The 26,167-nt window shown below is 43.6% G+C and overlaps 1 protein-coding gene across 1 annotated transcript in view; it reads right to left on the bottom strand.

Moving 5' to 3' along the window:
* The window catches only part of wdr17 (WD repeat domain 17), a 169,303-nt gene that overhangs the window by 140,560 nt on the left and 2,576 nt on the right, over window positions 1–26,167 (bottom strand). Inside the window, exons 3-4 of the mRNA XM_073048033.1 lie at window positions 7,227–7,360; window positions 431–628 (exon numbers count right to left, since the gene is read on the bottom strand). Of these exons, the coding sequence (XP_072904134.1) occupies window positions 431–493 (63 nt within the window). The 5' untranslated portion in view covers window positions 494–628; window positions 7,227–7,360. The remainder of the gene's footprint in view (window positions 1–430; window positions 629–7,226; window positions 7,361–26,167) is intronic.

Below are 26,167 nucleotides of genomic sequence, written 5' to 3'. Positions count from 1 at the left end.
TCAGATCTGGAGATTATAATACATAAATCATAATATTATAGTCGCAGCTTTTGGCTGGTCAGCAGCTTTTATTTTGGGGTCGTTGAACAGGAATCCTGAACAAATTCGAAACCATTGCGTTTACACAATCTGTGCTAAAAGCAGATCTTGGGTTGCCATGGAGATACTGTAGGAGGAGACAAAAAAAATCAAAGGATCTTTCAATCCCAGTCTCCTGCAGTCGGTTTGTGTGCATGTGTAATGCACTGTGCTTATAGTATACAAATTCCCTTCACAAAAGGTGATCTTTGAAACGTTACCTTTTAAGTATCTAAATTTTGCTTTTTTTCCCTCGCCATTTCCAAATTAGGCCAAAATCGAGCTATGAGTTACAGTATGACCACAGTTGTGCAGTGCAGTAATCTATTTCCTAAGAAAATAGCATTCCTACCTTAACCTCTGCATTGCTTTCCGAGAACCACTTGAGGATTCCAGCATCAATTTCAGGATCCATTTGCCCCAGGAGAACAGCAGCCTCAGGGAGCAGGAGTACCTCCTCCTATTACCCCTCACCCTGATCCAAGCTGACCATTAAGCAGCACAGCCTTTACTAAGGGATGATCCAGAAATAGAGCCAATGCCAGTCACGCTGCTTGGAGAAAAGCACTGTCAGTAGCCTAGCAACTGAAGGTTTCTTTATTTAAATAATTTTTCTTGTGTTTCCTGAGACACACTCTTGTTTTTTTTTAGTGGACTCTCTCTCTCCTCACACGTGCACTCTCACACTCACTCACTCTCCCTCACACTCTCTCTCTCCTCACACGTGCACTCTCACACTCACTCACTCTCCCTCACACTCTCTCACACTCACTCACTCTCTCCCACTCTGCCTCACACTCTCTCTCTCCTCACACTCTCTCACACACTCACTCACTCTCCCTCACACTCTCTCTCTCCTCACACGTGCACTCTCACACTCACTCACTCTCCCTCACACTCTCTCACACTCACTCACTCTCTCCCACTCTGCCTCACACTCTCTCTCTCCTCACACTCTCTCACACACTCACTCACTCTCCCCTACTCTGCCTCACACACTCTCTCTATCCTCACACTCTCTCACACACTCATTCACTCTCCCCCACTCTGCCTCACACACTCTCTCCTCACACTCTCTCACACTCTTTCTCTCCCACTCAGCCTCAGACATTCTATCCTCACTCACTGACTCTCCCCCACTCTGCCTCACACACTCTCTCTCCTCACACATGCACTCTCACTCTCTCACTCCCTCCCACTCTGCCTCACACACTCTCACTCTCACACGCTCTCACTCTCTCCCACTCTGTTTACACATGCACTCTTTCACACTCTCTCACGCACTCTCTCTCTCATTTTCTCACACTCTCACTCTCTCTCTCTCTCCCCTCACACACATAATAGTATATCAGTTCTGTAAGCTACCCGTCTTCCTTTCAGCATCTCTGCCTGGTCATATGACTCCAACTCGACTGCAAATGCCTACAAAACCACTTATAAAGGACAAGAAGATATACTCCATCAGATTTCTCTGATATAATTGGCCATCCAACATTAAAAAGATAAATTGGGCTCTGAATGACACATTAAAAATCTGTACTATAAAGTTCATTTAAAAATGAACCATTAAGATCTCTCAGCATCCGTCAAATCACATTTCTGCAAATAAATTGCAGTTTATAAATGCTTTACATGAAGTGAAAATGTCAAAGATCAGTAGTAATTATAACTTAAAAGCCAGATTTTTAAAATTTTCATATGGATTTAACTGATCTGTGCCTGGCATATAAATGTGTAGAAGCTCCCTGTTATCTGAACAAGCATAGGATAACTTAAGGGTGAAAGGAGAAATATTTAAGGGGAACCTGAGGGATAACTTCTTCACTCAAAGGATGCTGCCAGCGGACATGGTGGACGTGGATTCAATTGCAACACACAAGAGTTAGGGAAAATATGTGGAGGGGAGGAGTATGGTCCAGGTGCAATTAGCCAGACTTACAGTTTGGCACAGACTAGATGGGCTGAAGAGCCTGTTTCTGTGTTGTAGTGCTCTATAACTCTATAACTTGTCCAGCAATTTTCTTTCTGGTCCTGAAGAATATAGGGAATCTGAAGAAGAGTAGGTCGGGCGAATTCTCAAGCCTGAGTCACCATTCAACAAGATTGTTAATGATCCCTTGCCTCAGCTTTAGTTACCCACCCAGACGCTTGGTTCCTGCACATTCTGAAACATAGAGCCACAGAGTTGTACAGAACAGAAAAGGCCCTTCAGCCCACACATGTCCATGCTGACCAAGATGTATATTCAAGCTAATACCATTTCCCACTACTTGGTTTATATATCTCTCTCAAACAGGAGTTCCCAACACTTTTTTTTAAAGCCACAGACCAACACCACTAGACAATGGGTCCCTGGACCTCAGGTTGGGAATGCCATGCAGGCTAAACTCTTGTTGTCCAATAACCTGTCCAACACAATTCTTCAACGTATGTCTATAATGTACCTGCTTCAATCACTGCCTCTGGCAGCTGGTTCCATATATCCACTGGCAGCTGTATAAAAATAAAATATGTTCAGCATCTGAGTAGTCACAGCTCACAACCTCTTTTGTAAAGGTTATCTTCCTATCCAGGTGATATATAGTGGTGCAGGGAAGCAGCATCCCAGCTTCGACATTCCAGTCCCCAACCAATGATGGCAATAAGTCATATATCTTCAACATCCTCTCTACCCATGTTGCCACTTTCAGGGAACCTTAGTCTTGAACCTGAACTTCTCCCTGTTCATCAACGTTCTTCATTGCCCTACCATTTAACGTACATGTTTGGCTCCTATTTGACTTCCCAAAATGCATCATCTCTCACTTGTTGGGATTAAATTCCATTGGACTGGCAATCAGAAACATTACCACCCTTTGCAAAAACAGTTTGGATTAAATTAATTCATCTTGGGTCCTGTATATCTTAACCTTCTGGACCAGCCTACCACGTGAAACCTTGTAATAAGCCTTACTGAAGTCCATATAGACAACATCTACTGTCCTGCCTTCAATCATTTTAGTTACCTCCTCAAAAAATTTAACCAAATTAGTGGTGCAGGAATCCACCCATACAAAACTATGACATGAGCCCTCAATATGATCAGTCATGATCACATTGAATTGATTGGATTGGATTGAATTGAATTGACTTTATTACTTACTTCCTTCATATACATGAGGAGTAAAAATCTTTACGTAAGGCTTGGGAAGCCAGGTAGCCTACAGTTGACTCCGCTCCCCCCCCCCCCCCACCCAGTTTCTTGTGTCCATAACCTCCGGCTCAGGTGTCAGCTCTTCAGAGAGAGAGTCACTCACGATTTGTTGCAAAACTCTTATGCTCACATCCCTGCCACTTCACTGGGATCTACCCTAGGCCCAGCATGTAGCTGCAACTATGAAGAAGATGGGCCAATGACTTTAAAGTCTTAGAGGTTTAAGGAGATTCAGCATGTCATTGAAGTCTCTTGACAAACTTCCACAGATTTACAGTGAAAGCATTCTGACTGGCTGCATCGCGACCTGGTAAAGAAACTCCAATTCACAGGAACACATGAGGCTACATATACATAGTCCTGATGAAGGGTCTCAGCCCAAGACATTGATTGTTTATTCATAGATGCTGCCTGACCTGCTGAGCTCCTCCAGCGGTTTGTGTGCATTGCTCAAGATTTCCAGCATTTGCGGAATCCCTTGTGCTTAAGAGCCTACACAGATTGGAGGGCTCAGCCATTTCCATCAAGGGCACAGCTCTCTCCACCATTGAGAACATCTACAACAAGCAATGTCTCAGGAAAGCAACATATTTCATCAAGGAACTTCAACGTCCTGACCATTCCTTCTTCTCATTGCTGCCATCAGGCAGAAAGTTCAGGAGCCTGACGACTCACAACTCAAAGTTCAACAACAGCTTCTTCCCTCTTGCCATCAAGTTCTTGAACCAACCTGTACTGCTGCCACAGAAAAAGCAAATTTCTTGACTCATGTGGGTGATGATAAATCTGATTCTGACATGGGTCTCTTGTGGACTGAGAGTGGGAAGGAGCGGGGAGATGGAAATCATCACTGAGAAAAGGGGAAGAGAGAGAGGAGGAAGTGGGAAGCATGAGAGAGACATTCTGTAATGGTCAATAAACCAACTGTTTGGAATCACATGAACTTTCCTGGTGTCTCAGGGCTGGGTGTGGCTGCACACCCGTGCCACCTTCCACCCTTGGCACTCCTTCTTTACCAACTGTACCAGACCCCACCCGCAGCACTGCTCCCTCGCCATTCCCAACATCCTCTGCTCCCACCAGATTTATAAACTTGCTCTCCCCTCCATGTTGACAAATACAGTACTGTGCAAAAGTTCTGTATATTTCCCTCAACTTGCACCTATTTTATTTTTTATTATCCAGTGCAAGTTATGTAAACTTTATGTCCATTTACGTTTATGGAATTTGAGTTTGTTATGTTTGTAATGTATTATGCTACAACTGTAGAAGGCTAATTTTCATTCCACTTATATCTTTATTATGCATATGATAATAAACTTGAACTTGCTTTTGCCAGTCATCCTGCCTGAACAAACAGCTGTTGTCCTTGCTGAGGAGGTGCAACTGACAGCCAGGTCTCAATGGTTCCAAGTTGCTCAAGTTCTCCAAAGAGTGACCACTAACGTTTAAATACACTAACATGTCCAATGCTTAATTATGTTTGAAAATGCTATGGCTGCTTATTTCATTATACATGCCAACTGTTTACTCTTTTCCACAGATGCTGCCTGACCTACAGAGTTCTTCCAGCACTTTGTATGTATTACCTTGATTTCCAGCAGCTGCAGATTTTCTCCTGTTTGTATTTCATTACATCGCTAGTTTCATTAGGTTCATTTAGTTTCATTAGATCTTTGTCTTTACAAGATTGTTCATCTTGCTGGTTTCTTAATAAAGTTTCACGCATACTTTCTTTGACTTTAGAATTTGGTTATTTGTGGAGCGTGTCGTACAGTATCATACAGTGTACCGTGTTTAGTCTCTGAGTGGCTTTGGTTCGTTTTAAAGTATCACCACAAACACTGTTCTACACTCTCCCGAGATGCTGCATGAATCTGCTGAATATTTATCTTTTTGCTTTATTTCAAGCTTTAAAAAATAAATTGGTAAACTGACTTATTATTATCACATATACAAAAGCACAGTGAAAAAGTCTGCTTTGCATGCCATCCATAAAGATCATTTCACCACATCAGTATATTGAGGTAGCAGAAGGGCAAAACAATAACAGGATTCAAAATAAGGTGTTAGTTATTTTATTACAGTTTATTACAGTTATAAGGTGTTACAGAGAAAGAGCACCACAGGTACACAATAAGATGCAAGGCCATAACAAGGTAGATTGTGAGACCAGGATTCCACCTTATCGTATTAGGGTACTGTTCAACAGTCTTATAACAGCGGGATAAAAACTGTGTACAGAGTTTTGTACCCTCGGACCAATGGGAAGAGGCAGGAGGGAGAGTATTTTGTATCTCAAAGGTCCATCTGTTAAGACCACATGATCATAAGACATGGGAGCAGAATCAGGCCAATTGCCAATTCATCATGGCTGATTTATTATCCCTCTCAACCCTATCTTCTCCCAATAACCGTTGATGGTCTTACTAATCAAGAACCTATCAACCTCCACTTTAAAGATATCCAATGAAATGGCCTCCAGAGCTATCTGTGGCAATGAATTTCACAGATTCACCAACTGGCCAAAGAAATTCCACTTTCTATTCGATTGGTTTCAGTTGAGATCCATCCCACCCACATTCTTCTAAATTCCAGTGAGTGTAGACCCAGAGCCAATAAACGCTCCACATGCATTAACCCTTTCAGTCTTGGGATCATTTTTGTGTCCTTTTTATGTCATATAATCGCATGGCACATAAATACACCATTCAGCCAACCAGTTTATTTCTTCTACTTCATTCTCTTCCCATCCACATATCTTCTTTGCAGATCATTGATGATAAATAAGCCTTTGCCTTCTCAGCCAGCACCATCACTGCTTCTGCCATTCTCACAGTATCCATTCCAACGCAGATACTTCCTTTGACTTACCACCTCTCCATCTCCTCAGCAACTTGAATCATGCTTGATTTCTAGATTCTGACGAGTGATTACTGATATGAAACACCAACTCTTTTTCTCACTCCACATAACAACCTGTTGGGTAATGCTGATATTTTCTGTTTGTTTTTAAGGTGGAGAATCTCAAAGACAAAACACTTTGCATAGAGTCATAGAGCACAGAAACAGGTCCTTCAGCCAATTTAGTCCATGCCGAACCATATAAACTGCCTACTTCAATCAGCCTATACCCAGACCAGAGCCCTACCACCATCTTCATATCCAAACTTCTCTTAAATGTTGAAATCAAGCTCGAAGAACCACTTGTGCTAGCAGCTCATTCCACACTCTTACAACCCTCTGAATGAAGAAGTTCCCCCTCATATTCCCCTTAAACTTTTTATCTTTTACCCTTAACCCAAGACCCATCCAACCTCAGAGGAAAAAGCCTGCTTGCACTTACCCTATCTATACCACTCATCATTTTGTATACCTCTATCAAATCTTCTACATACCATTGAATAAAGTCCTAAGCAATTCAATCTTTCCTTATAACTCAGGTCCTCTAGTCCTGGTAGCATCCTTATACATTTCCTCTGTGCTCTTTCAATTTTATTTACATCTTTCCTGTAGGTCAGTCACCAAAACTGCACACAATACTCCAAATTAGGCCACACCAACATCTTGTACAACTTCAACATAACAAGTATTTGGGTACTTGTCGTAACACATAAGGAAGCCATTCAGCCAATCAAATCATGCTATCTAATAGCAGAGCAATCCCCTCAGTCCCACTAACCTTCCTTCATAGTCGGTAGCCTGCAGCTATTTTCTCTTATTCTTTTTGCCACCTACCTACACTACGGGGTAATTTACAGTTGCCAATTAACTTACCAAACCATCTTTGGGATGTTAGAGGAAACAGGACAACCTGGTGGAAACACACACGAAGGCTCCACACAGACAGAACCCAGTCTCTGGAGTTGTGAGACAGTACCTCTAACTGCTACTTCAACGTGTATGTTCACAGGCTGAAAATTTGCTCAGCTCCAAATCAACAAGTGCATTTTACCTGGGTCCAGCTGTGAGGCTCCAAAATGGACTGGAACTCAGCGGCCTATCACCAAAACCAACAGGAAAGGGAGCATCCGCATTGGCAGCAGGGTTTATTCCATGCCGATTTCAAAGAACTCCAGTTCGGCCAAGCTACAATGAGACATAAGCACACGTTAGTGCAGTGCACAGCAGTATGTGCAGCCCTCTGCCAATGACCTATTTTACGCTAAGAAGTTCCTAAGGGGATCAACATGATCGAAAGTGAAGATGGCATAAGCAGGATGTAGTTTTCTCCCCACCTCTCCCACAATGCTCACTGGTAGCACATCTGCTCTACCAATGTCTCCTTTATCTCATCAAGTCAAGCCTCTTATACATCATAAGAAGACCAGGAATATTCTTATTCTTCAGAGGTCACTTTCCAGAGAGTAGGTTTCAATGGCTTTTTATACAGGCATGAAACATAAGCACTGACATTCGGACAGAAGTCTCGAATTTACTCGAATTGCATTGCAACAACTATCAACTTTCCAAACAGGCCTTTGTTGCTAACTCCACATGATTAAAGAGTTGGAAGAATGTCCAAATAAGTGCAAGTGAAACTTGAACGAGCCTGAAATCCAAGATAAGGTTAATTTATTCACTTAATTATTACCAAGCAGATAATGAAGTAGTGTTGCTCCTAATATTGATTGGCCTGCGTCAGCTCTGTTAAATTCAGTAAGGAAGGTTGTAACATATTGATGCTCACCTCATTGCAATACCACCTCACGTATCCTCCACAGTGAAGACCGACACAAAATAGTCATTCAATGCCTCAGCCATTTCATTATCACCCAATATCAATTTCCCCTTCTCGTCTTCCAAGGGACCTACATTGACATTAGCCACCCTCTTACACCTTATATTTATAAAAAAATTTTGCTATCTGTTTTTATATTTTGTACTAATTTACTTTCACAAGCAACTTTTCTTTAAAGCTGCTAAAGCAGCTGGCTGCTTGAACCTGTAAACATTGAATTTTCTAGCTAACTGCAACAGCAAGTGATCCTGAAAGTTTACATTGAAATGAATAATGATAGCACATGCCATATGTCATCATCAGCTTTCGAGGACAAAGCAGGCGCCATTGTCCATAGGAGGCTGCACGGGTTTATGTCAAATTATTGAAAAGCAATCTCCTCATCCATTTTTTCCTCATTGACCTGCTTTCTGTCAGTTTTTTCAAAGGCCTTAATTTATACTGTTTACAATCCCCACAAACTGAATTCCAGATTCTAACCACACTATGAGTTAAAATGTTTATCCTTGCATCTCCCTTGTTTATCTTCTCCAAATTTTAAACTCAAGGCTTGCAATGATACAAAAAGGTCAATCTGCTCATTCAGCCTTCGCTAACTCCCAACAATCTAATTAGATCTGTGTCGCATTTCCTGCAACCTACTCTTGCTCACATGGTTATCAAATCCCTTCTAGTCTTTTTGTCATTTACTTATTCAGCACCCAAAGTCAAAATCAAACTTGGCTCCCTGGGGTTTTGAAGGAAAACCATGGACTTCTGCAGCACCATCATCATCAGTATGTACCATACTGCATGAAGAGTTCTTGGCAAATTTTTCTACAGAAGTGGTTTCCCATTGCCTTCTTCTGGCCAGTGCCTTTACAAGATGGGTGACCCCAACTATTATCAACCTTCTTCAGAAATTCTGTGCCTGGTGTCACTAGTTGCATAACCAGGATGTGATAGGCACCAGCTGCTGCTCCCATGACTTCACGTGGCCCTGATTGGAGGGGCTAAGCAGGTGTCCAAGGGTGACCTGACGGCTAGCGAAGGGAAGGAGTGCCTTACACCTCCTTTAGTAGAGACGTACTGCCACCCTGCACCCCATCCCACTAATTATAGTCATTGATTTATACAGCATGAAAAAGGCCCTTCAGCCCACTTGCCTATGCTGTTCAAGATGCCTTCTGAGCTAGTCCCATATGCCTGCATTTGCCCTGTTACCCTCTTAATCTTACCCACCGTGTATCTGTCCACATGTCTTTTGAAGATAGTAATTTTACCTGCCTTTACCACTTCTTTTAGCAGTTCATTCCATATACCCATCACCCTCTGTATGAACTATCCTTGGCCTATCTGCTCACGCATTAACTTCTATCTTTCTTGTCTAAACCAGCCTGCCCCAATACACCTCTATCAGATCTCCTCACAACCTTTTCTGTTCCAAGGATTTTTTCCTTTCTATGTCCATTTTCGTGTGATGTTAAAGGTTACCACCCCTGCCCCAATCCAAATCAATCAGTGAAATCAAGTTGCTTATTTTTAATTCATCTGGAATTTATCATTTCAAATTTAAGTAATTTTTGTTTAAAATATTTTCTAATTAACCTCATGAAGGTTTTCTAAAGGGATTCTTCTGAAACAAGCTTACAAAGGACATACAGGCCATGTTCTCATGACCTGGTTTTTAGTTTTATGGTCAATGAGTGTTGAAAATCAAAACACCATCAAACAAATTAATCGATAACTACAGCACTCACCAATAATTGACTAACGTTCTCTTGATGTTTAACTTTCTTGACTTTTCCCCAATTACCAGAGTCACAACAGCTTAAAAACAGGTGCTTTGGCCCAATTCATTCATGCCAACCAAAATGTCTATCTGAGTTAGTCTATTTTGCCTGTACCCCTCTAAACGTTTTCTATCCATGTACCTGTCCAAATATCTTTTAAATATTGTTTTTATACCTTCCTCTACAACTTCCTCTGGGAGCTTGTTCTGTCCACCCACCACTCTCATGTAAACAACTTTCCCCTCAGACTCTCTTAAATCTTTCTGCTCTCACCTTCCATCCCTTGGTCTTGGACTCCCTGCCTTCAGAAAAAGACGGTGACCATCCAGCTTATCTATGTTCCTCATGATTTTATATACCTCTACAGCAGGGGTTCCCAAACTTTCTTATACCATGGACTCTTACCACTAACCGAATGGTCCATCGACCTCAGAATGGGAAACCCTAGCCCATATGGTAACCTCATAACCTCCATCCAGCCTTTCCTTGTCACGCAAACCTTTCATTCCTGGCAACTTCCTTGTAAATAACCTCTGCATCCCTTCTAGGTCCTCATAAATCACTTCTTGTATCCCTTAATGACATCTTTCCCTCAGCTGGGTGATTAGAACTGCACACTTTTCCCCACTCCAATACTCAGTGCCCTGACCAAAGAAGGCAAAAGCGTCAAATGTTTTCTTCAGCATCCTGTTTACCTACTGTGGTGAACTACATATACCTGTCTGGACTGCTCCTGTGGCTCCTCCCACAGACCCCTGCTGACTGCTCCTGTGGCTCCTCCCACAGACCCCTGTATAAAGGCGACTGAGGCCTGTTGCCCGGCCTCATTCCCCAGGATGTAGTGTTGTTCGTTCTTCCAGTCAATAAAAGCCGATACCTCGCTTCCTACGTCTCAGAGCGACTTATTGATGGTGCATCACCTACATTGCCTTCCTTGCCCAGCACCCAGTCATAAAATGTTTCTTATTCTGTCTGTCTACTGCTTGTAGGAGCCGTGTCCTAAAAATTGCCTTTTATTTTAATTTTCCTTTCTTTTTTACCTTTGTCTCCCTGCCCCTATTTTGTTTTTGTTTTCTAAACTTTATTATAACAGCAACAAAATGCATTATCCACAGAATTTATGTTAAGCTCGAGCCCCTGTGGGGCTTGTTTTGCATTTAATACTTCAGTAGTATTGAGTAATACTGTAAACATATTGTTTGATTAAGCATTCTTCGTTGTTCACATAAGGCATTATGGATTATATATAAAAGTACATAAATGGCATACATCATGATGCTACCATGTCATGTAGGCACATCTCACTAAAAGTAAAAGTATGGCATGTTCTCCTAGGCTCACATTTCTTTCTTTTAATTTGTTTTGTGTTTTTGGAGTTATGAAACCTAACAGGGCCTGCTAGTGTCCAAGGCCTCCACACAGCTGGATGGGCTCGCCTTGTTTCGAGCGGACAGGGACGCAGCTCTTTCCGGTAAGACTCGCGGTGGTGGCTTGTGTGTTTACGTCAATACGGAATGGTGCAAGAACTCTGTGCTGGTTTCCAGATACTGCTCATCGCTAGTGGAGTTTGTGACTGATAGATGCAGACCATTTTATTTACCACAGGAATCACCACTGTCCTCAGAGTCGGAGTCTACACTCCCCCCAGCGCCAATGCTAAGGAGGCACTCTGTGAATTGTATGGGGCTATTAGTGAACTGCAGAACGCACACTCTGATGGACTGTTTATTATCACCAGAGATTTTAAGCACGCGAACCTTAAGTCAGTGCTCCCCAAATTCCATCAGTATGTGGACTTTACAATGAGGGGGGACAAGGCATTAGACCTTGTTTACACAAACATCCCAGACGCGTACCAGGCGGAGCCCCGCCCCCACCTAGCTCACTCAGACTACATCTCTGTTATGCTAATCCCAGCATACAGACCGCTCGTCAGGCTCTCCAGACCAGTTCAGAAGCAGGTGAAAACCTGGCCAGCAGGAGCCATCTCTGCTCTTCAAGACTGCTTTGAGCACACTGACTGGCACGTGTTCAGGGAGGCTGCAACCGATGGCGACTCTACCAACTTAGAGGAGTACACGGCATCAGAGACTAGCCACATCAGCAAGTGCATCGATAACGTCGCTGTGTCCAAGACCATCACTATACGCCCTAACCAGAAGCCATGGATGACCGCGGAGGAGCATGCACTGCTGAGGACCCATGACTCTGTCTTCAGAGCAGGCGACAAGGCAGCCCCAACACCAGCGAGGGCCAAACTAACCCGAGCCATCAGAGAGGCAAAGCGTGCACATGCCCAGCGAATCCACAGCCACTTCCAGGACAGTGGCGACACACAGCGCATGTGGAAGGGCATTCAGGACATCACCAACTACAGGACAACATCACCTGACTGTGTGGGTGATGCTTCCCTCCCAGATGCGCTGAATAACTTCTATGCTCATTTTGAGGAGGAAAATGACGTGGCGGCGAGGAAGTCCACCCCTCCTCCCAATGACCAGGTGCTGTGTCTCACCGTGGCCGATGTGAGAAGAACCCTGTGCATGGTCAACCCACGGAAGGCTACTGCACCAGACAATATTCCTGGTAGAGTGCTTAGAGGATGTGCAGACCAGCTAGCAGATGTTCTCACCAACATCTTCAACATCTCCCTGAGCAGCGCCACCGTTCCAACGTGCTTCAAGGCCGCCACCATCGTTCCCGTCCTGAAGAAGTCTTTAGTGTCCTGCCTCGATGACTACTGTCCCGCTGCACTCACATCTATCATCATGAAGTGTTTCCAGAGGCTCAACATGAGGCATATCAAGACCCTGCTGCCCCCCTCACTGCACCCCCTGCAGTTTGCATACCGTCCCAACTGCTCAACAGATGACACCATTGCCACCACCCTCCACCTGGCCCTAATCCACCTGGACAAAAAAGACACGTGTGCTTGAATGCTGTTCATAGACTTCAGTACAGCATTCAACACAATCATCCCTCAGAAACTGTTTGGAAAGCTGAGCCTACTGGGCCTGAACACCTCTCTCTGCAACTGGATCCTAGACTTCCTGACTGGGAAACCTCAGTCAGTCCGGATCGGGAGCAGCATCTCCAACACCATCACACTGAGCACGGGGGCCCCCAGGGCTGTGTGCTCAGTCCACTGCTGTTCACTCTGCTGACCCACGACTGTGCTGCAACACACAGCTCGAACCACGTCATCAAGTTCGCCGATGACACAACGTGGTGGGTCTCATCAGCAAGAACGATGAGTCAGCTAACAGAGAGGAGGTGCAGCAGCTAACAGACTAGTGCAGAACCAACAACCTGTCTCTGAATGTGAACAAAACAAAAGAGATGGTTGTTGACTTCAGGTGGGCATAGATCAACCACTCCCCGCTGGACATCGACAGCTCCTCGGTAGAGATCATTAAGAGCACCAAATTTCTTGATGTTCACCTGGCGAAGAATCTCACCTGGTCCCTCAACACCAGCTCCATAGCAAAGAAAGCCCAGCAGCATCTCTACTTTCTGCGAAGGCTGAGGAAAGTCCATCTCCCAACCCCCCATCCTCATCACATTCTACAGGGGTTGCATTGGGAGCATCCTGAGCAGCTGCATCACTGCCTGGTACGGAAATTGCACCATCTCAGATAGCAAGACCCTGCAGCGGATAGTGAGGTCAGCTGAGATCATTGGGGTCTCTCTACCCGCCATTACAGACATTTACACTAAATTCAGATTCAGATTCAGTTTATTGTCATTTAGAAACCACAAATGCAATGCAGTTAAAAAATGAGACAACGTTCCTCCAGAATGATATCACAAAAACACATGACAAAACAGACAACACCAGAAAATCCACATAACGTTTGGCAATCCCCAATCCAGAGTCCGGAGAGGCTGCTGCGTATTAATATCGCGCTACCATCTTAGCGCGTTCCCCGGAAAGGAGTTCCAATCCCACCAGACAAACAAAACCACAAACTAAAGCTACAAGACCTGCACAAAACCCACATATTTACAACATATAGTTACAACAGTGCAAACAATAGCATAATTGATAAAAAAAAACCATAGGCACAGTAAAAATAGTCCAAATATGTTAAAAGACTATAAATGCTGCATCCGCAAGGCAAACAGCATTATAAAGGACCCCACGCACCCCTCATACAAACTCTTCTCCCTCCTGCCGTTTGGGAAAAGGCACTGAAGCATTCAGGCTCTCACGACCAGACTATGTAACAGTTTCTTCCTCCAAGCCATCAGACTCCTCAATACCCAGAGCCTGGATATTGATACTGCCCTCTACTATGACTATTGTCTTGTTTATTATTTATTGTAATGCCTGCACTGTTTTGTGCACTTTATGCAGTCCTGGGGAGGTCTGTAGTCTAGTGTAGTTTTTTTTTTGTGTTGTTTTCACGTAGTTCAGTGTAGTTTTTGTACCGTTTCATGTGGCACCGTGGTCCTGAAAAACATTGTCTCGTTTTTACTGTGTACTGTACCAGCAGTTATGGTCAAAATGACAATAAAAAATGACTTGACTTGACTTGAAAGTTGTTGGAATCCATTGTTAGGGATAAGTTTTCAGAGTACCTGGAGGCACATGACAAGATAGGCCAAAGCCAGCATGGTTTCCTAAAAGGAAAATCCTGCCCGACTAACCTACTGCAATTTTTTGAGGAAATTACAAGCAGGGTGGACAAAGGAGATGCAGTAGATGTGGTGTACTTGGACTTTCATAAGACCTTTGACAAGGTGCCACACAGGGAAGTTACTAGCATGGGTGGGGCATTGGCTGATTGGCAGAAAACAGAGAGTGGGAATAAAGGGATCCTATTCTGGCCGGCTGCCGGTTACCAGTGGAGTTCCACAGGGGTCAGTGTTGAGACCACTGCTTTTCAGAATGTATGTCAATGATTTGGACTATGGGATTAATAGATTTGTGGCTAAATTTGCCGATGATACAAAGATAGGTGGAGGAGCAGGTAGTGTTGAGGAAACAGAGAGCCTATAGAGAGACTTAGTTCAGAGGAATGGGCAAAGAAGTGGCAAATGACATACAATGTTGGAAAGTGTATGGTCATGCACTTTGGTGGAAGAAATAAACAGGCAGACTATTATTTAGATGGGGAGAGAATTCAAACTGCAGAGATACAAAGGGACTTGGGAGTCCTTGTGCAGGATACCTCCAGGTTGAGTCAGTTGTGAAGAAGGCAAATGCAATGCTGGCATTCATTTCTAGAGGTATAGAATATAAGAGCAGGGATGTGATTTTGAGGCTTTTTAAAGGTAGTTGTGAGACCACACTTGGTGTATTGTGTGCAGTTTTGGGCTCCTTATTTTAGAAAGGATACACTGACATTGGAGAGGGTTCAGAGAAGATTCATCAGAATGATTTCTTGAATGAAAGGAACGTCTGGCAGCTCTTGGGCGGTGTTCCCTGGAGTTCAGGAGAATGAGGGGGGACCTCATAGAAACATTCTGAATGTTAAAGGTCTGAACAGATTAGATATGGAGAAGTTATTTCCCATGGTAGGGGAAGTCTAGGACAAGAGGGCACAACTTCAGGATTGAAGGACATCCATTTAGAACAGAGATGTTGAGAAATTACTTTCGTCAGAGGGTGATAAATCTGTGGAACTTGTTGCCACGAGCGACTGTGGAGGCCAAGTCATTGGGTGCTTTTAAGGCAGAGATAGATAGGTTCTTGATTAGTCAAAGGGTATGAGGAGAAGGCAGGGGAAGAATTAGATCAGCTATTGACTGAATGGCAGAGCAGACTCGATGGACCGAATGGCCTTCTTCTGTTCCTATATCTTATGGTCTTATGGTCTAACTTTTTAACCCTAAACCTTGCATCTTTGAAATGTGGGAGGAAACCGGAGCATCCGGAGGAAACCCAAGCGTTCACAGAGAGAACATACAAACTCCTTGCAGACAGCAGTGGTAATGAAGTTCATCCTTGTGAATACGGTTATAATGAAAGACAGCTATGCTATGATAAACACAAAAAATTCTGCAGATGCTGGAAATCCAGAGCAACGCACACAAAATGCTGGAGGAACTCAGCAGGTCAGGCAGCATCAATGGAAATGAATAAACAATTGACATTTCAGGCTGAGACCCTTCATCAGGACTGGAAAGGAAGGTGAAAGCTGCAAGAATAAGGAAGTGGGGGGAGGGGAAGGAAGGCAAACTAGATAGTGATAGGTTGGTTGGGGGTGTAATGAAGAAAGAAACTAGGGAGTGATAGGTAGAACAGACAAAGGGCTGGAGAAGAAGGAATCTGATAGGAGAGGAGAGTGGACCATAGGAGAAAGGGAAGGAGGAGGTGAATGGGAAGGTGAAAGGCAGCCAAGGGATGAAGGAAGAGGCCAGAATAGGGAATTCAAGAAGGGGGAGGGGAAAGTACCGGACGTTCATACCATCAGATTCATGGCCACCTGGACAGAATAGAAGATGTTGCTTCTCAAATCTGGGAGTGGCCTCATCATGGCAGAAGAGGAGACCATGGAACATGAATGGGGATAGGAGTAAAAATGGTTGGCCGTCCGGAAATTTCACTTTTTGCAGATGAGGTGAACATGCTTGACAAAGTGGTGCTCCAATCTATGTGGGTTCTCACCTATATAGAGGAGGCCGCATAGGTACAGCAGACCACCCCAACAGATTTGCAGACAAAGTGCTATGTTTCACCTTAAGGATTCTGAAGTAGATAGGGGTAAAGGGATAACCTGCTCCTGATCATTGTCCAACATACACAAAAATCAGAAAATCAGGCAGGATCTAGATTTTGCCTGACTTGCTGAATTCCTTCACTATTTTGTGCATTGTGCTCAAGCTTTCCAGCATTTGCAGAACCTCTTGTGCCCTGATCATTGTTTACTCAGTAATTTCAGATCAGGACATATTGATCTTGTTCAGTATCAGATACTGAACGCTCTGTGGAGAGTCAAGGGCATAACAAGGCACAGAAGACATCATGGTCATCCACTGCAAGCAAGGAAGACCCTAGTTTGTGACGCTTGTTCGTACACTGGACTTGGACTCCCCGCACAGTTTCGCTGTTATTGTCAGTTACGATGGTCAACCACCAGAGAGCAGATCAGAGGGAAGAAAATGGATGATATAGAGATTACTGTTTGATTTGCCCACAATAGACCATCAATTTGAAGTTAGTCAGTTGGGCAATATAGTAGTTTTCTACACAGTGAATGTATGTATACTTCATGCTGTCCTCAGTCCCACAAGGAAGATTTTACTGGAAGCTGATGAATGATTTCATTGTGCTGCCAGTATTGTGTTTCTGTTGAGTAAATGACTGTCGAACTCCATATTTAGCATGAAAATGGGAAGTAATATGAATTAGAACGTGTCTTTAACAGAATTAGACCTACAGAGTTTAACAAATGTAACCCTTGATTGTTTCCTGAACAAACATTTTGTCAGCTTCCATCAAACTCTTCCCTAAATTAACAAAGGCACCAGCCCAGTTTAAAACACGTACAAAATAGTCGAGGGAGGAACTGTCATAGTTTTACCTTCTAAACTTAATCCTGATTCCTTTTAAACTATTGACCAAATTTACTCGTATTTCCATCAAGCATCACATTGTTTCAACTTTAAGACTTAAACTTTAAAGTGCCCTGCTTATTTGACCAGTAGTGGCTGTTGTGTGCGATTATCTGCTACATTCCAGAACTCCAAGAATGCTCTGCCTGCAAACATTAAACTCTCTCAAATTATACTTTCTGTTTCCTGTGCACGCATGCACAGGCACACACACACACACACACACACAAACATGTACACAAGCACGGGCACACACGCACACAGTGGACTTCGATTGCCACATCCGTGAAAATCAATACTCACCACATCGCCCAGTAAGTAAATTTGACTCTGGTAAAACAGGGTCAATCCGCTCCTAATTCCTGACCTAACTTCTAAGATGGTGATGTAATTTGATCTCTAAAACAATTCCAAGCAGTCATTTCCTACTCTCCCCACAGGACACGAACCACCCTAAGAAAATAAACAAAATAAATGTGTTTCACTGTCGATTAAAGACCCAAGCCCGAGCAATGTTAAAGGATCCTGATGAAGGGTCTTGAATTTTTTTTCCATAGATGCTGCCTGGCCTGCTGAGTCCCTCCAGCATTTTGTGTGTGTGTTGCAATGTTAGTTGTGTTATCAAGTCGGGCTGTGTATAGATATTGCTTTTACTGCACTGTCATGGTAGCAGTGCCCTCACAACAGTTGTTCCAACTACCCTGGAACAAAAGCAACACCTCTATTACTACATACAAGTTGATTGGGGTGAGTTGGAGATGGGGTTTAAATAAGGGGGTGATATGACAAGCACAGCAGCAGACTTTGCATATTTTTAAAAGTTAACAAATTTCCCCACACATGCTGGAGATAATAAACCTGATTCTGAGAACCACTATTTTTGCAAAATTACTTTTAAGACTCTTTTTTACATTTATGGACTCGGGCGGTAGATGAGAAATTGGCCCTGAACTCAAGAGGACAGTTCCATCATGAATCTGCAGTCACATGGAACATGCAGTCACAGGGAGAACATATTAACGCCACCCTGCAGGGAGGAATTGAGCTCCAAATTTCCGCAACTTTTTGTGGTTTTCTTTGACGTCAATTCTGAACGGCCACCTTGCATTTTAAGGTTAATGATGGAGATCCGAATCCAGCGCGCATTGACCAGAGAAATGAGAATCTCCATTCCGAGCGTGGTGCTGTTTCGCATGAGATTAATGCTGACAGAAAGATTAGGAAGGTACAGTGCAGAATTAGCTGCCCACAGAACTGGAAGAGAGGTATATCAAGCTCAAGTTAATTATCTTTCAACCATATATGAATATCCATGCAGATAGCCAAATGAAACAGTGTTCCTCCGGGGTCAAAGTGCTAAATACAGTACCAACAGTCATACACAGCACAAGGCACATATAGCACACATAAGATAGCAAGCAAACATACAGTCACACAAATATATAGCCCCAAGTCCCTGAGAGACATGTCCTATAAATCGATGGTGCATCAGCATGTTCAGCAAGGACAAGTAGCTCTCAGCAGTCCGCAGCTGAACATGAGCATGCAATCCAGCTGGTCATTCCTCCAATTATACACTGGAGAGGAGCACTGACAGGAGGAGCCAGGCCCCAACCCAGCACGGACACTGCGCCACATCGCCTCCGACGCCACCTCTCCTGAACAGCTACACCAGGCAAACCCGCGACTTGAGGCCGAGTCCTCACTACATCCGAGGCCACGCAGCCCCCCCACCCCCTGCCGCCTGCTTCACCAGTAAACAAGTGAAACGGACCTGCAGTATTTTACACTACCAATGTCCAACAAGCAGTCACACAATAAAAAAATACATATAGCCCAGGTCCGAGTGACGAAAATTCATGGTGCATGGGTATTATCGGCAAGAACAAACAGTTCTCAGCAGTCCACAGGTGAATGTATTGCACTGTACTGCAGCCACAAAAAAAGCATGACGTGTGTGAATGATGATAAACCTAATTCTGATATGGGTCTCTACTGTGGACTGAGAGTGGGAAAGGGGCAGGGAGAGGGAATCATCATTGGGAAAGGGGCAGGGAGAGGGAATCATAATTGAAAACAGGGGAAGGGAGAGGGGAGCACCCGAGAGACATTTGGTAATGATCAATAAACCAATTGTTTGGAATCAAATGTCTCAGGTTTGGGTGTGCCTGCACCCATGCCACCTACCAACATCACCCCTCCCTCCGCTTCTGACACTCCTCCTCTGCCACCTGTCCCACACCCTTCCCATGGTCCTCCACCCTCTTTTCCAACTTTACTCTTGTCAGGTTTACAGACTTGCTCTCTGCTCCACAACCAACACATGCAAGGATGTGCTGCGGACAGCCCATGAGTATCAGCACACATCGAGCACCAACATAGAGTGCCCACAATGCTTGGCAGAATAACACAGAACACAACAGGTGACAAAACAGCAGTAAACCAGCCCTGTTCCTCACTATCACTCACACACACACACACACACACACACACACACACACACACACACACACACACACACACACACACACACACACACACACACACACACACACACACACACACACACACACACACACACACACACACACACACACACACACACACACACTCCTCCAACTCCCCAAGACAGGCCATTTTTAGCCTCCTGCAGACTCAGACTCACAGGCATTGGCCTTCAACTTTTCCAGCAGACTCGCAGAGCTTTGCAGACTTGGTATGGGCATTGTGCGAGCAGGAGGGATTAGCTTATAAACACGAGAAACTCTGCAGATACTGGAAATCCAAAGCAACATACACACACAAAATGCTGGAGGAACTCAGCAGGTCAGGCAGCACCTATAACAATGAGGAAACTGTCAATGTTTCAGGCCGAGACCCTTCTTCTCAAAGGAAGGGGGAAGTGGTCAGAATAAAAAGATGGGAGGAGCAGAAGGAGGATAGCTAGTAGGTGATAGGTGAAGCTGAATGGGTAGGAGAGGTAAAGGGGTGGAGAGGAGGGAATCTGATAAGAGAGGAGAGTGGACTGTAGGAGAAAGGGAAGGAGGAGAGCACCCAGGGGAGGTGAAAGGCAAGTTTAGTTAGTGACTTAATTACTAGTTTAACATCATAAGCCAAAAGACCAGTTCCTGTGCTGTACTGTTCTATGTTAAATAAATAATGGATAGCCAGTTTATTGATACCACCAGGAAGCAGACTTCCCTTTAAGAAATCTGTATTCATTTAAGTATGACCTTGGGAAAGGATATCATAAAGATTTTTTTCAGCCTTTAATAGGTCCATACTTCCCAAACGTGCAGCAGCCCAGGGCTATGGCATTTTTCAACCACATTTTCTGCTAAATGTGAATGTGTTACTGACCCAAGGTTGCAACACTGTCTGAAAACATTATGCTACGGATTATAGGCATCATTCCTACTGTTGACTATGCTGCTGAGAGAGGTGTGTGTGTTAATTTATTATTCAATGAAAATTAGGACAAAAAAAACAGCAGCAGGAGTTGATCATTGGACCTGTCCCACCAGTCATCAAGGTCCTGGTTGATCTTTTAATCCAGGAACTTTTTCCAAAACTTATCACCAAGACCTTTAATTCCCTCAAAATGTAGATATCTAATGATCCCCGTGTTGAATTAACTCAATGACTGAGTCCTAGAGATGAAATTATTCCAAGTGGACATCACAGTGAAGAAATTTCTCCTCATCTGGACCAAACTGACCTATACCTTACTTGTAAATGGTAGACCTGATCAGAGTATTACAGCACTGAAACAGGTCCATCTAGTCCATACCAATCTTTATCTTCTGCCTACTCCCATCTACCTGCAGCCAGACCACATCCCTCAACACTGATCATCCCTGCTGTTTGGAGGGTAGCTATGTTGTCCCACTTTTCAAGAAAGGAGGGAGAGAGAAAACAGGGAATTATAGACCAGTTAGCCTGACGTCAGTGGTGGGAAAGATGCTGGAGTCAATTATAAAAGAGGAAATTACGACACATTTGGATAGCAGTAGAAGGATCAGTCTGAGTCAGCATGGATTTATGAAGGGAAAATCATACTTGACTAATCTTCTGGAGTTTTTTGAGGATGTAACTACGAAAATGGACAAGGGAGAGCCAGTGGATGTAGTGTACCTGGACTTACAGAAAGCTTTTGATAAAGTCCCACATAGGAGATTAGTGGGCAAAATTAGGGCACATGGTATTGGGGGCAGAGTACTGACATGGATTGAAAATTGGCTGGCTGACAGGAAACAAAGAGTAGCGATTAACGGGTCCCTTTCGGAATGGCAGGCTGTGACCAGTGGGGTACCGCAAGGTTCGGTGCTGGGACCGCAGCTGTTTACAATATAAATTAATGATTTAGATGAAGGGATTAAAAGTAACATTAGCAAATTTGCTGGTGACACAAAGCTGGGTGGCAGTGTGAAATGTCAGGAGGATGTTATGAGAATGCAGGGTGACTTGGACAGGTTGGGTGAGTGGGCAAATGCATGGCAGATGCAGTTTAATGTGGATAAATGTGAGGTTATCCACTTTGGTGGCAAGAACAGGAAGGCAGATTACTATCTAAATGGAGTCAAGTTAGGAAAAGGGGAAGTATAACGAGATCTAGGTGTTCTTGTACATCAGTCAATGAAAGCAAGAATGCAGGGTACAGCAGGCAGTGAAGAAAGCTAATGGCATGCTGGCTTTTATAACAAGAGGAATTGAGTATAGGAGTAAAGAGGTCCTTCTGCAGCTGTACAGGGCCCTGGTGAGACCCCACCTGGAGTATTGTGTGCAATTTTGGTCTCCAAATTTGAGGAAGGATATTCTTGCTATTGAGGGAGTGCAGCGTAGGTTCACAAGATTAATTCCCGGAATGGCGGGACTGTCATATGTTGAAAAATTGGAGCGACTGGACTTGTATACATTGGAATTTAGAAGGATGAGAGGGGATCTGATTGAAACATAGAAGATTATTAAGGGATTGGACACACTGGAGGCAGGAAGCATGTTCCCGCTGATGGGTGAGTCCAGAACTAGTGGCCACAGTTTAAGAATAAGGGGTAGGCCATTTAGAATAGAGATGTGGAAAAACTTTTTCACCCAGAGAGTGGTGGATATGTGGAATGCTCTGCCCCAGAAGGCAGTGGAAGCCAAGTCTCTGGATGCATTCAAGAGAGAGTTAGATAGAGCTCTTATAGATAGCGGGGTCAAGGGATATGGGGAGAGGGCAGGAACCAGGTACTGATTGTGTATGATCAGCCATGATCACAGTGAATGGCAGTGCTGGCTAGAAGGGCTGAATGGCCTACTCCTGCACCTACTGACTATTGTCTATTGTCATAACACACCTCCTTATCCATGTACCTATCCAAACTTCTCTTAAATGTTACAATTGAACCAGTATCGAGCATTTTTCGTTCCACACTCATAACACCCGCTGAGTGACTAAGTTTCCCCTTATATATTTCTCATTTCACGCTAAACCTGCAGTATGACCTAAAGCTCCAGTTTCACCCAACATGAGAGAAAAAAGCCTGGATGCATTCACCCTATGTATGTCCTTCATCATTTTATATTCCTCTGTAAGAACTTGCCGCATTCTCCTGCACTCCAGGAATAAAGTCCTAACTTATTCAACCTCTCCCTAAAACTCAGCTGCTTAAGGACCAGTAACATCCATTTCACAGACTCCACACTCAAAAAATCACACAGTTAAGTATATAATTCCCTGAATTTCCACAAGGTGGAAATTCAGACAAGGTGCTGAAGAAGACATATAGTGTGCTTGCCTTCATCAGCTATGCAACTGATTCCAAGAGTTATTACAAACCTGATCTATTGGATTACAATATTACAGCCATATCAGAACTTATCAAATTCCTGCAAACCATTTCATCAATTCATTTTAAAAATCTAGTCAAAATGCGTTTTGGACATGCAATACATTGTATTGCCAAGTAGAGAGACTGGCATGCTATTTGTTACAGCGAAAATTAGTCAAGTAAATCAAAACCTCATACTGCAAAGTGTGAAAGGGATCCGTACTGTAAATCAAATATTGATACATCAGGAAATTACTTTATCTCATTACAGATTGCCTGAAGAAAGTCGCAGATAGTTCAGAATAAAATGTAATTGTTACTTTTTTTAAATTGTTTTTATAATAATATAATTTGAATAATAGAGCTGAAGTTGTGATCTATCATCTGCAATATGTGATATGAATAATCAAGTTAAACTCTCAGAGGTTGCATTCTGATTCCTCAGAACATAAGAAAATAGACACAAGGGACCGCATGTGTTGGAATCTGAAGCAGCAAATAATCTATTGGAGGAACTCAGGAGGTTGAACAGCATCGGAGGAGGGGGCAAACAAAAGTGGTGGATACGGCCCAGTCTATCACCATTGCCCTCCCAACCATTGATCATATTTACATAGAGCACCACCACAAGAAAACAGCATCCACCATCAAGAACCCACACCAACCAGGATATGCTCTCTTCTCACTACTACCATCAGGCAGGAAGTACTTAAATCCCAGGTTCCACACCACCAGGTTCAGGAACAGTCATTACCTTTCAACCATCAGGCTCCTAAACCAGTGTGAATAATTTCACTCAGCTCAGCAATGAACTGATTCCATCACCTATGGACTTAACTCTCAAGGGCTCTACAACTCATGTTCTCATTATTATTTTTTTATTTGCTAAATTTGTCTTTCTATTACACATTAGTTGTTTGTCAATCTTTATTTATGTATAAAAACACAAAATGCTGGCAGAACTCAGCAGGCCAGACAGCATCTATGGGAGGAGGTAGTGACGACGTTTCGGGCCGAAACCCTTCATCAAGACTGATCAGGTCTTGATGCAGAGTTTCAACCTGAAATGCTAACAATTCCTTCCCTCCACGACAGATGCTGCTAGGCTCGGGAGTTCCTTCAGTAGAGTGTTTGTTACAAAATTAAAATAAATAGAAGCGGAAATGGCACTTCTAGGTACTCAGTAAGTTCTATCACAGATTCTGCATTTGTAAAGAAAGAGTTAAATGTGACAGCTCCTTGGGAGTTAAAATAAAATAGAAATTTGGAAGGCAAACTGGTGTGGGATTGTTTTGAGAAAGTACACGAGAACTAGTCCACAGCAATGTTTTGTTTACAATATTATAAGGTTATTCAGCACTGCGCTGGTTTACAATCCAGTCCCATTATTCCCACTAATGTTACCTGTAATATGCACTCCCCACATTCCCAACAACTCCACCACCCACCTGAACTATAGCAACTTACAGTGGCCAATTAACCTACCAATCCATACATCTTTGGGAAATGGGAGGAAGTCAGGGGGGTCCCTCAGCATCACAGGGAGATTGTACAAACTCCAGAGTTTAATCTACATCACTGGAACAACATAGCAGCACTTCTTGTACCTCTGTGCCACCCGGTTGTGGGGCTACCTGTGAATAATGCGACCATTGGTCATTTTACCATCAAACAAAATGTATTCAAATATATTGTGGCTTCTTAGGAGATCGCAGTCAATTCAATGTTTTTTACAATGTGCCTGGTGGAACTGATTTTTAAAAAAACAAACTAAAGAATGAGAAGGGACACAACTGGCAGAAACTTAGCTTCTTCCCACTTTCTGCTTCCTATTGGGATCTTCCCTCCCTACTGATCTCCCTCCTGGCTTTTATCTCTCCAGGCAGGACAAGAGCTACACCTGCCCCTATACCTGCCCCCTCACCACCATTCAGGGCTCCAAACAGTCTTTCCAGGTGAGGTACTTCACCTGTGTGTCTGTTGAGGCCATCTATTGCATCCAGTGTAGCCTCCTCTCTGTCAGTGAGACCTGGCATAGACTGGAGGAGCTCCTCATTGAGCACCTTCACTCCATCTGGCACAATAAGGGGGAAGGGATATCCTGGTGGCCACCCATTTCAATTCTACTTCCCATTCCCATTCTGCCATTTTGGTCCATGGCATCCTCTGCCGACACAATGAGGCCGCACTCAGTCTGGAGGAGCAATACCTCTTCAAGGTGGGTCATCTTCATCACCAATGTTCCCAGTTTTGTAGATGGCATCAGCTTCAGAAGAAATCACTGGAAAGATTACTGAAATCTAATCAATGCTTTACTCAACCATTGAGAGAATTTGCTGAGTGAATTAGCTAAAAGATTGAGCGCTAAATGCTAGGCTGACTCTAGGCCTGTTTTATGTAGCATAACAATTAAGGTGGGTTATTTGTCTGTATTCTCAACTCTAAAGGAGGTGATGAATTTGACTCCCACTTCAAAGACTAGAACATAAAATCAAGGCTGATATTTCAGCATAGCTCGGAAGGATCTCTGTTGCTGGAGGTGCCATTTCTTGTATGTGACATCTGTCTGCCTGAACTCCACGATAGATGGTCCCAGGCCCAGCTGTGAAAGGAAGAGGGATGGACATGGGGTCTAGCAACCCCATCCTGTAAAACATCCAGAGCTAGAGAAATTACAACAGAAGCTCCATAGACCTCATCCCTGCAGTAGAAGAATTTTTGCTTGGGAGACCAAAAAGATGAGCTACACCTGAGGACAACTTGAAAGACTGGCCAGGGCAGAGGACTCTGTCAAGCTGCTGTCTACACCCTATTCCCCAGTGATGGGCTTAAGTAAAAACTAAAGGGTTGTCGGCCTGCTCAGTGGGACATAAAAAATGCCGAGGCACAATTTAGAAGAAGCCCATTGGAGTCACAGACTAATACAATGTGCAAACAGGCCCTTTGGACAAACTCATCTGTGCTGAGTCAGATGATTTCTGCATTTTGTTTCCTTTTTATTCCCTGGATG

This window comes from Hemitrygon akajei, chromosome 6 (genome assembly GCF_048418815.1).
Source record: "Hemitrygon akajei chromosome 6, sHemAka1.3, whole genome shotgun sequence".
Lineage (NCBI taxonomy): Eukaryota > Metazoa > Chordata > Chondrichthyes > Myliobatiformes > Dasyatidae > Hemitrygon > Hemitrygon akajei.
This window is presented reverse-complemented; position numbering and strand designations above follow the sequence as displayed.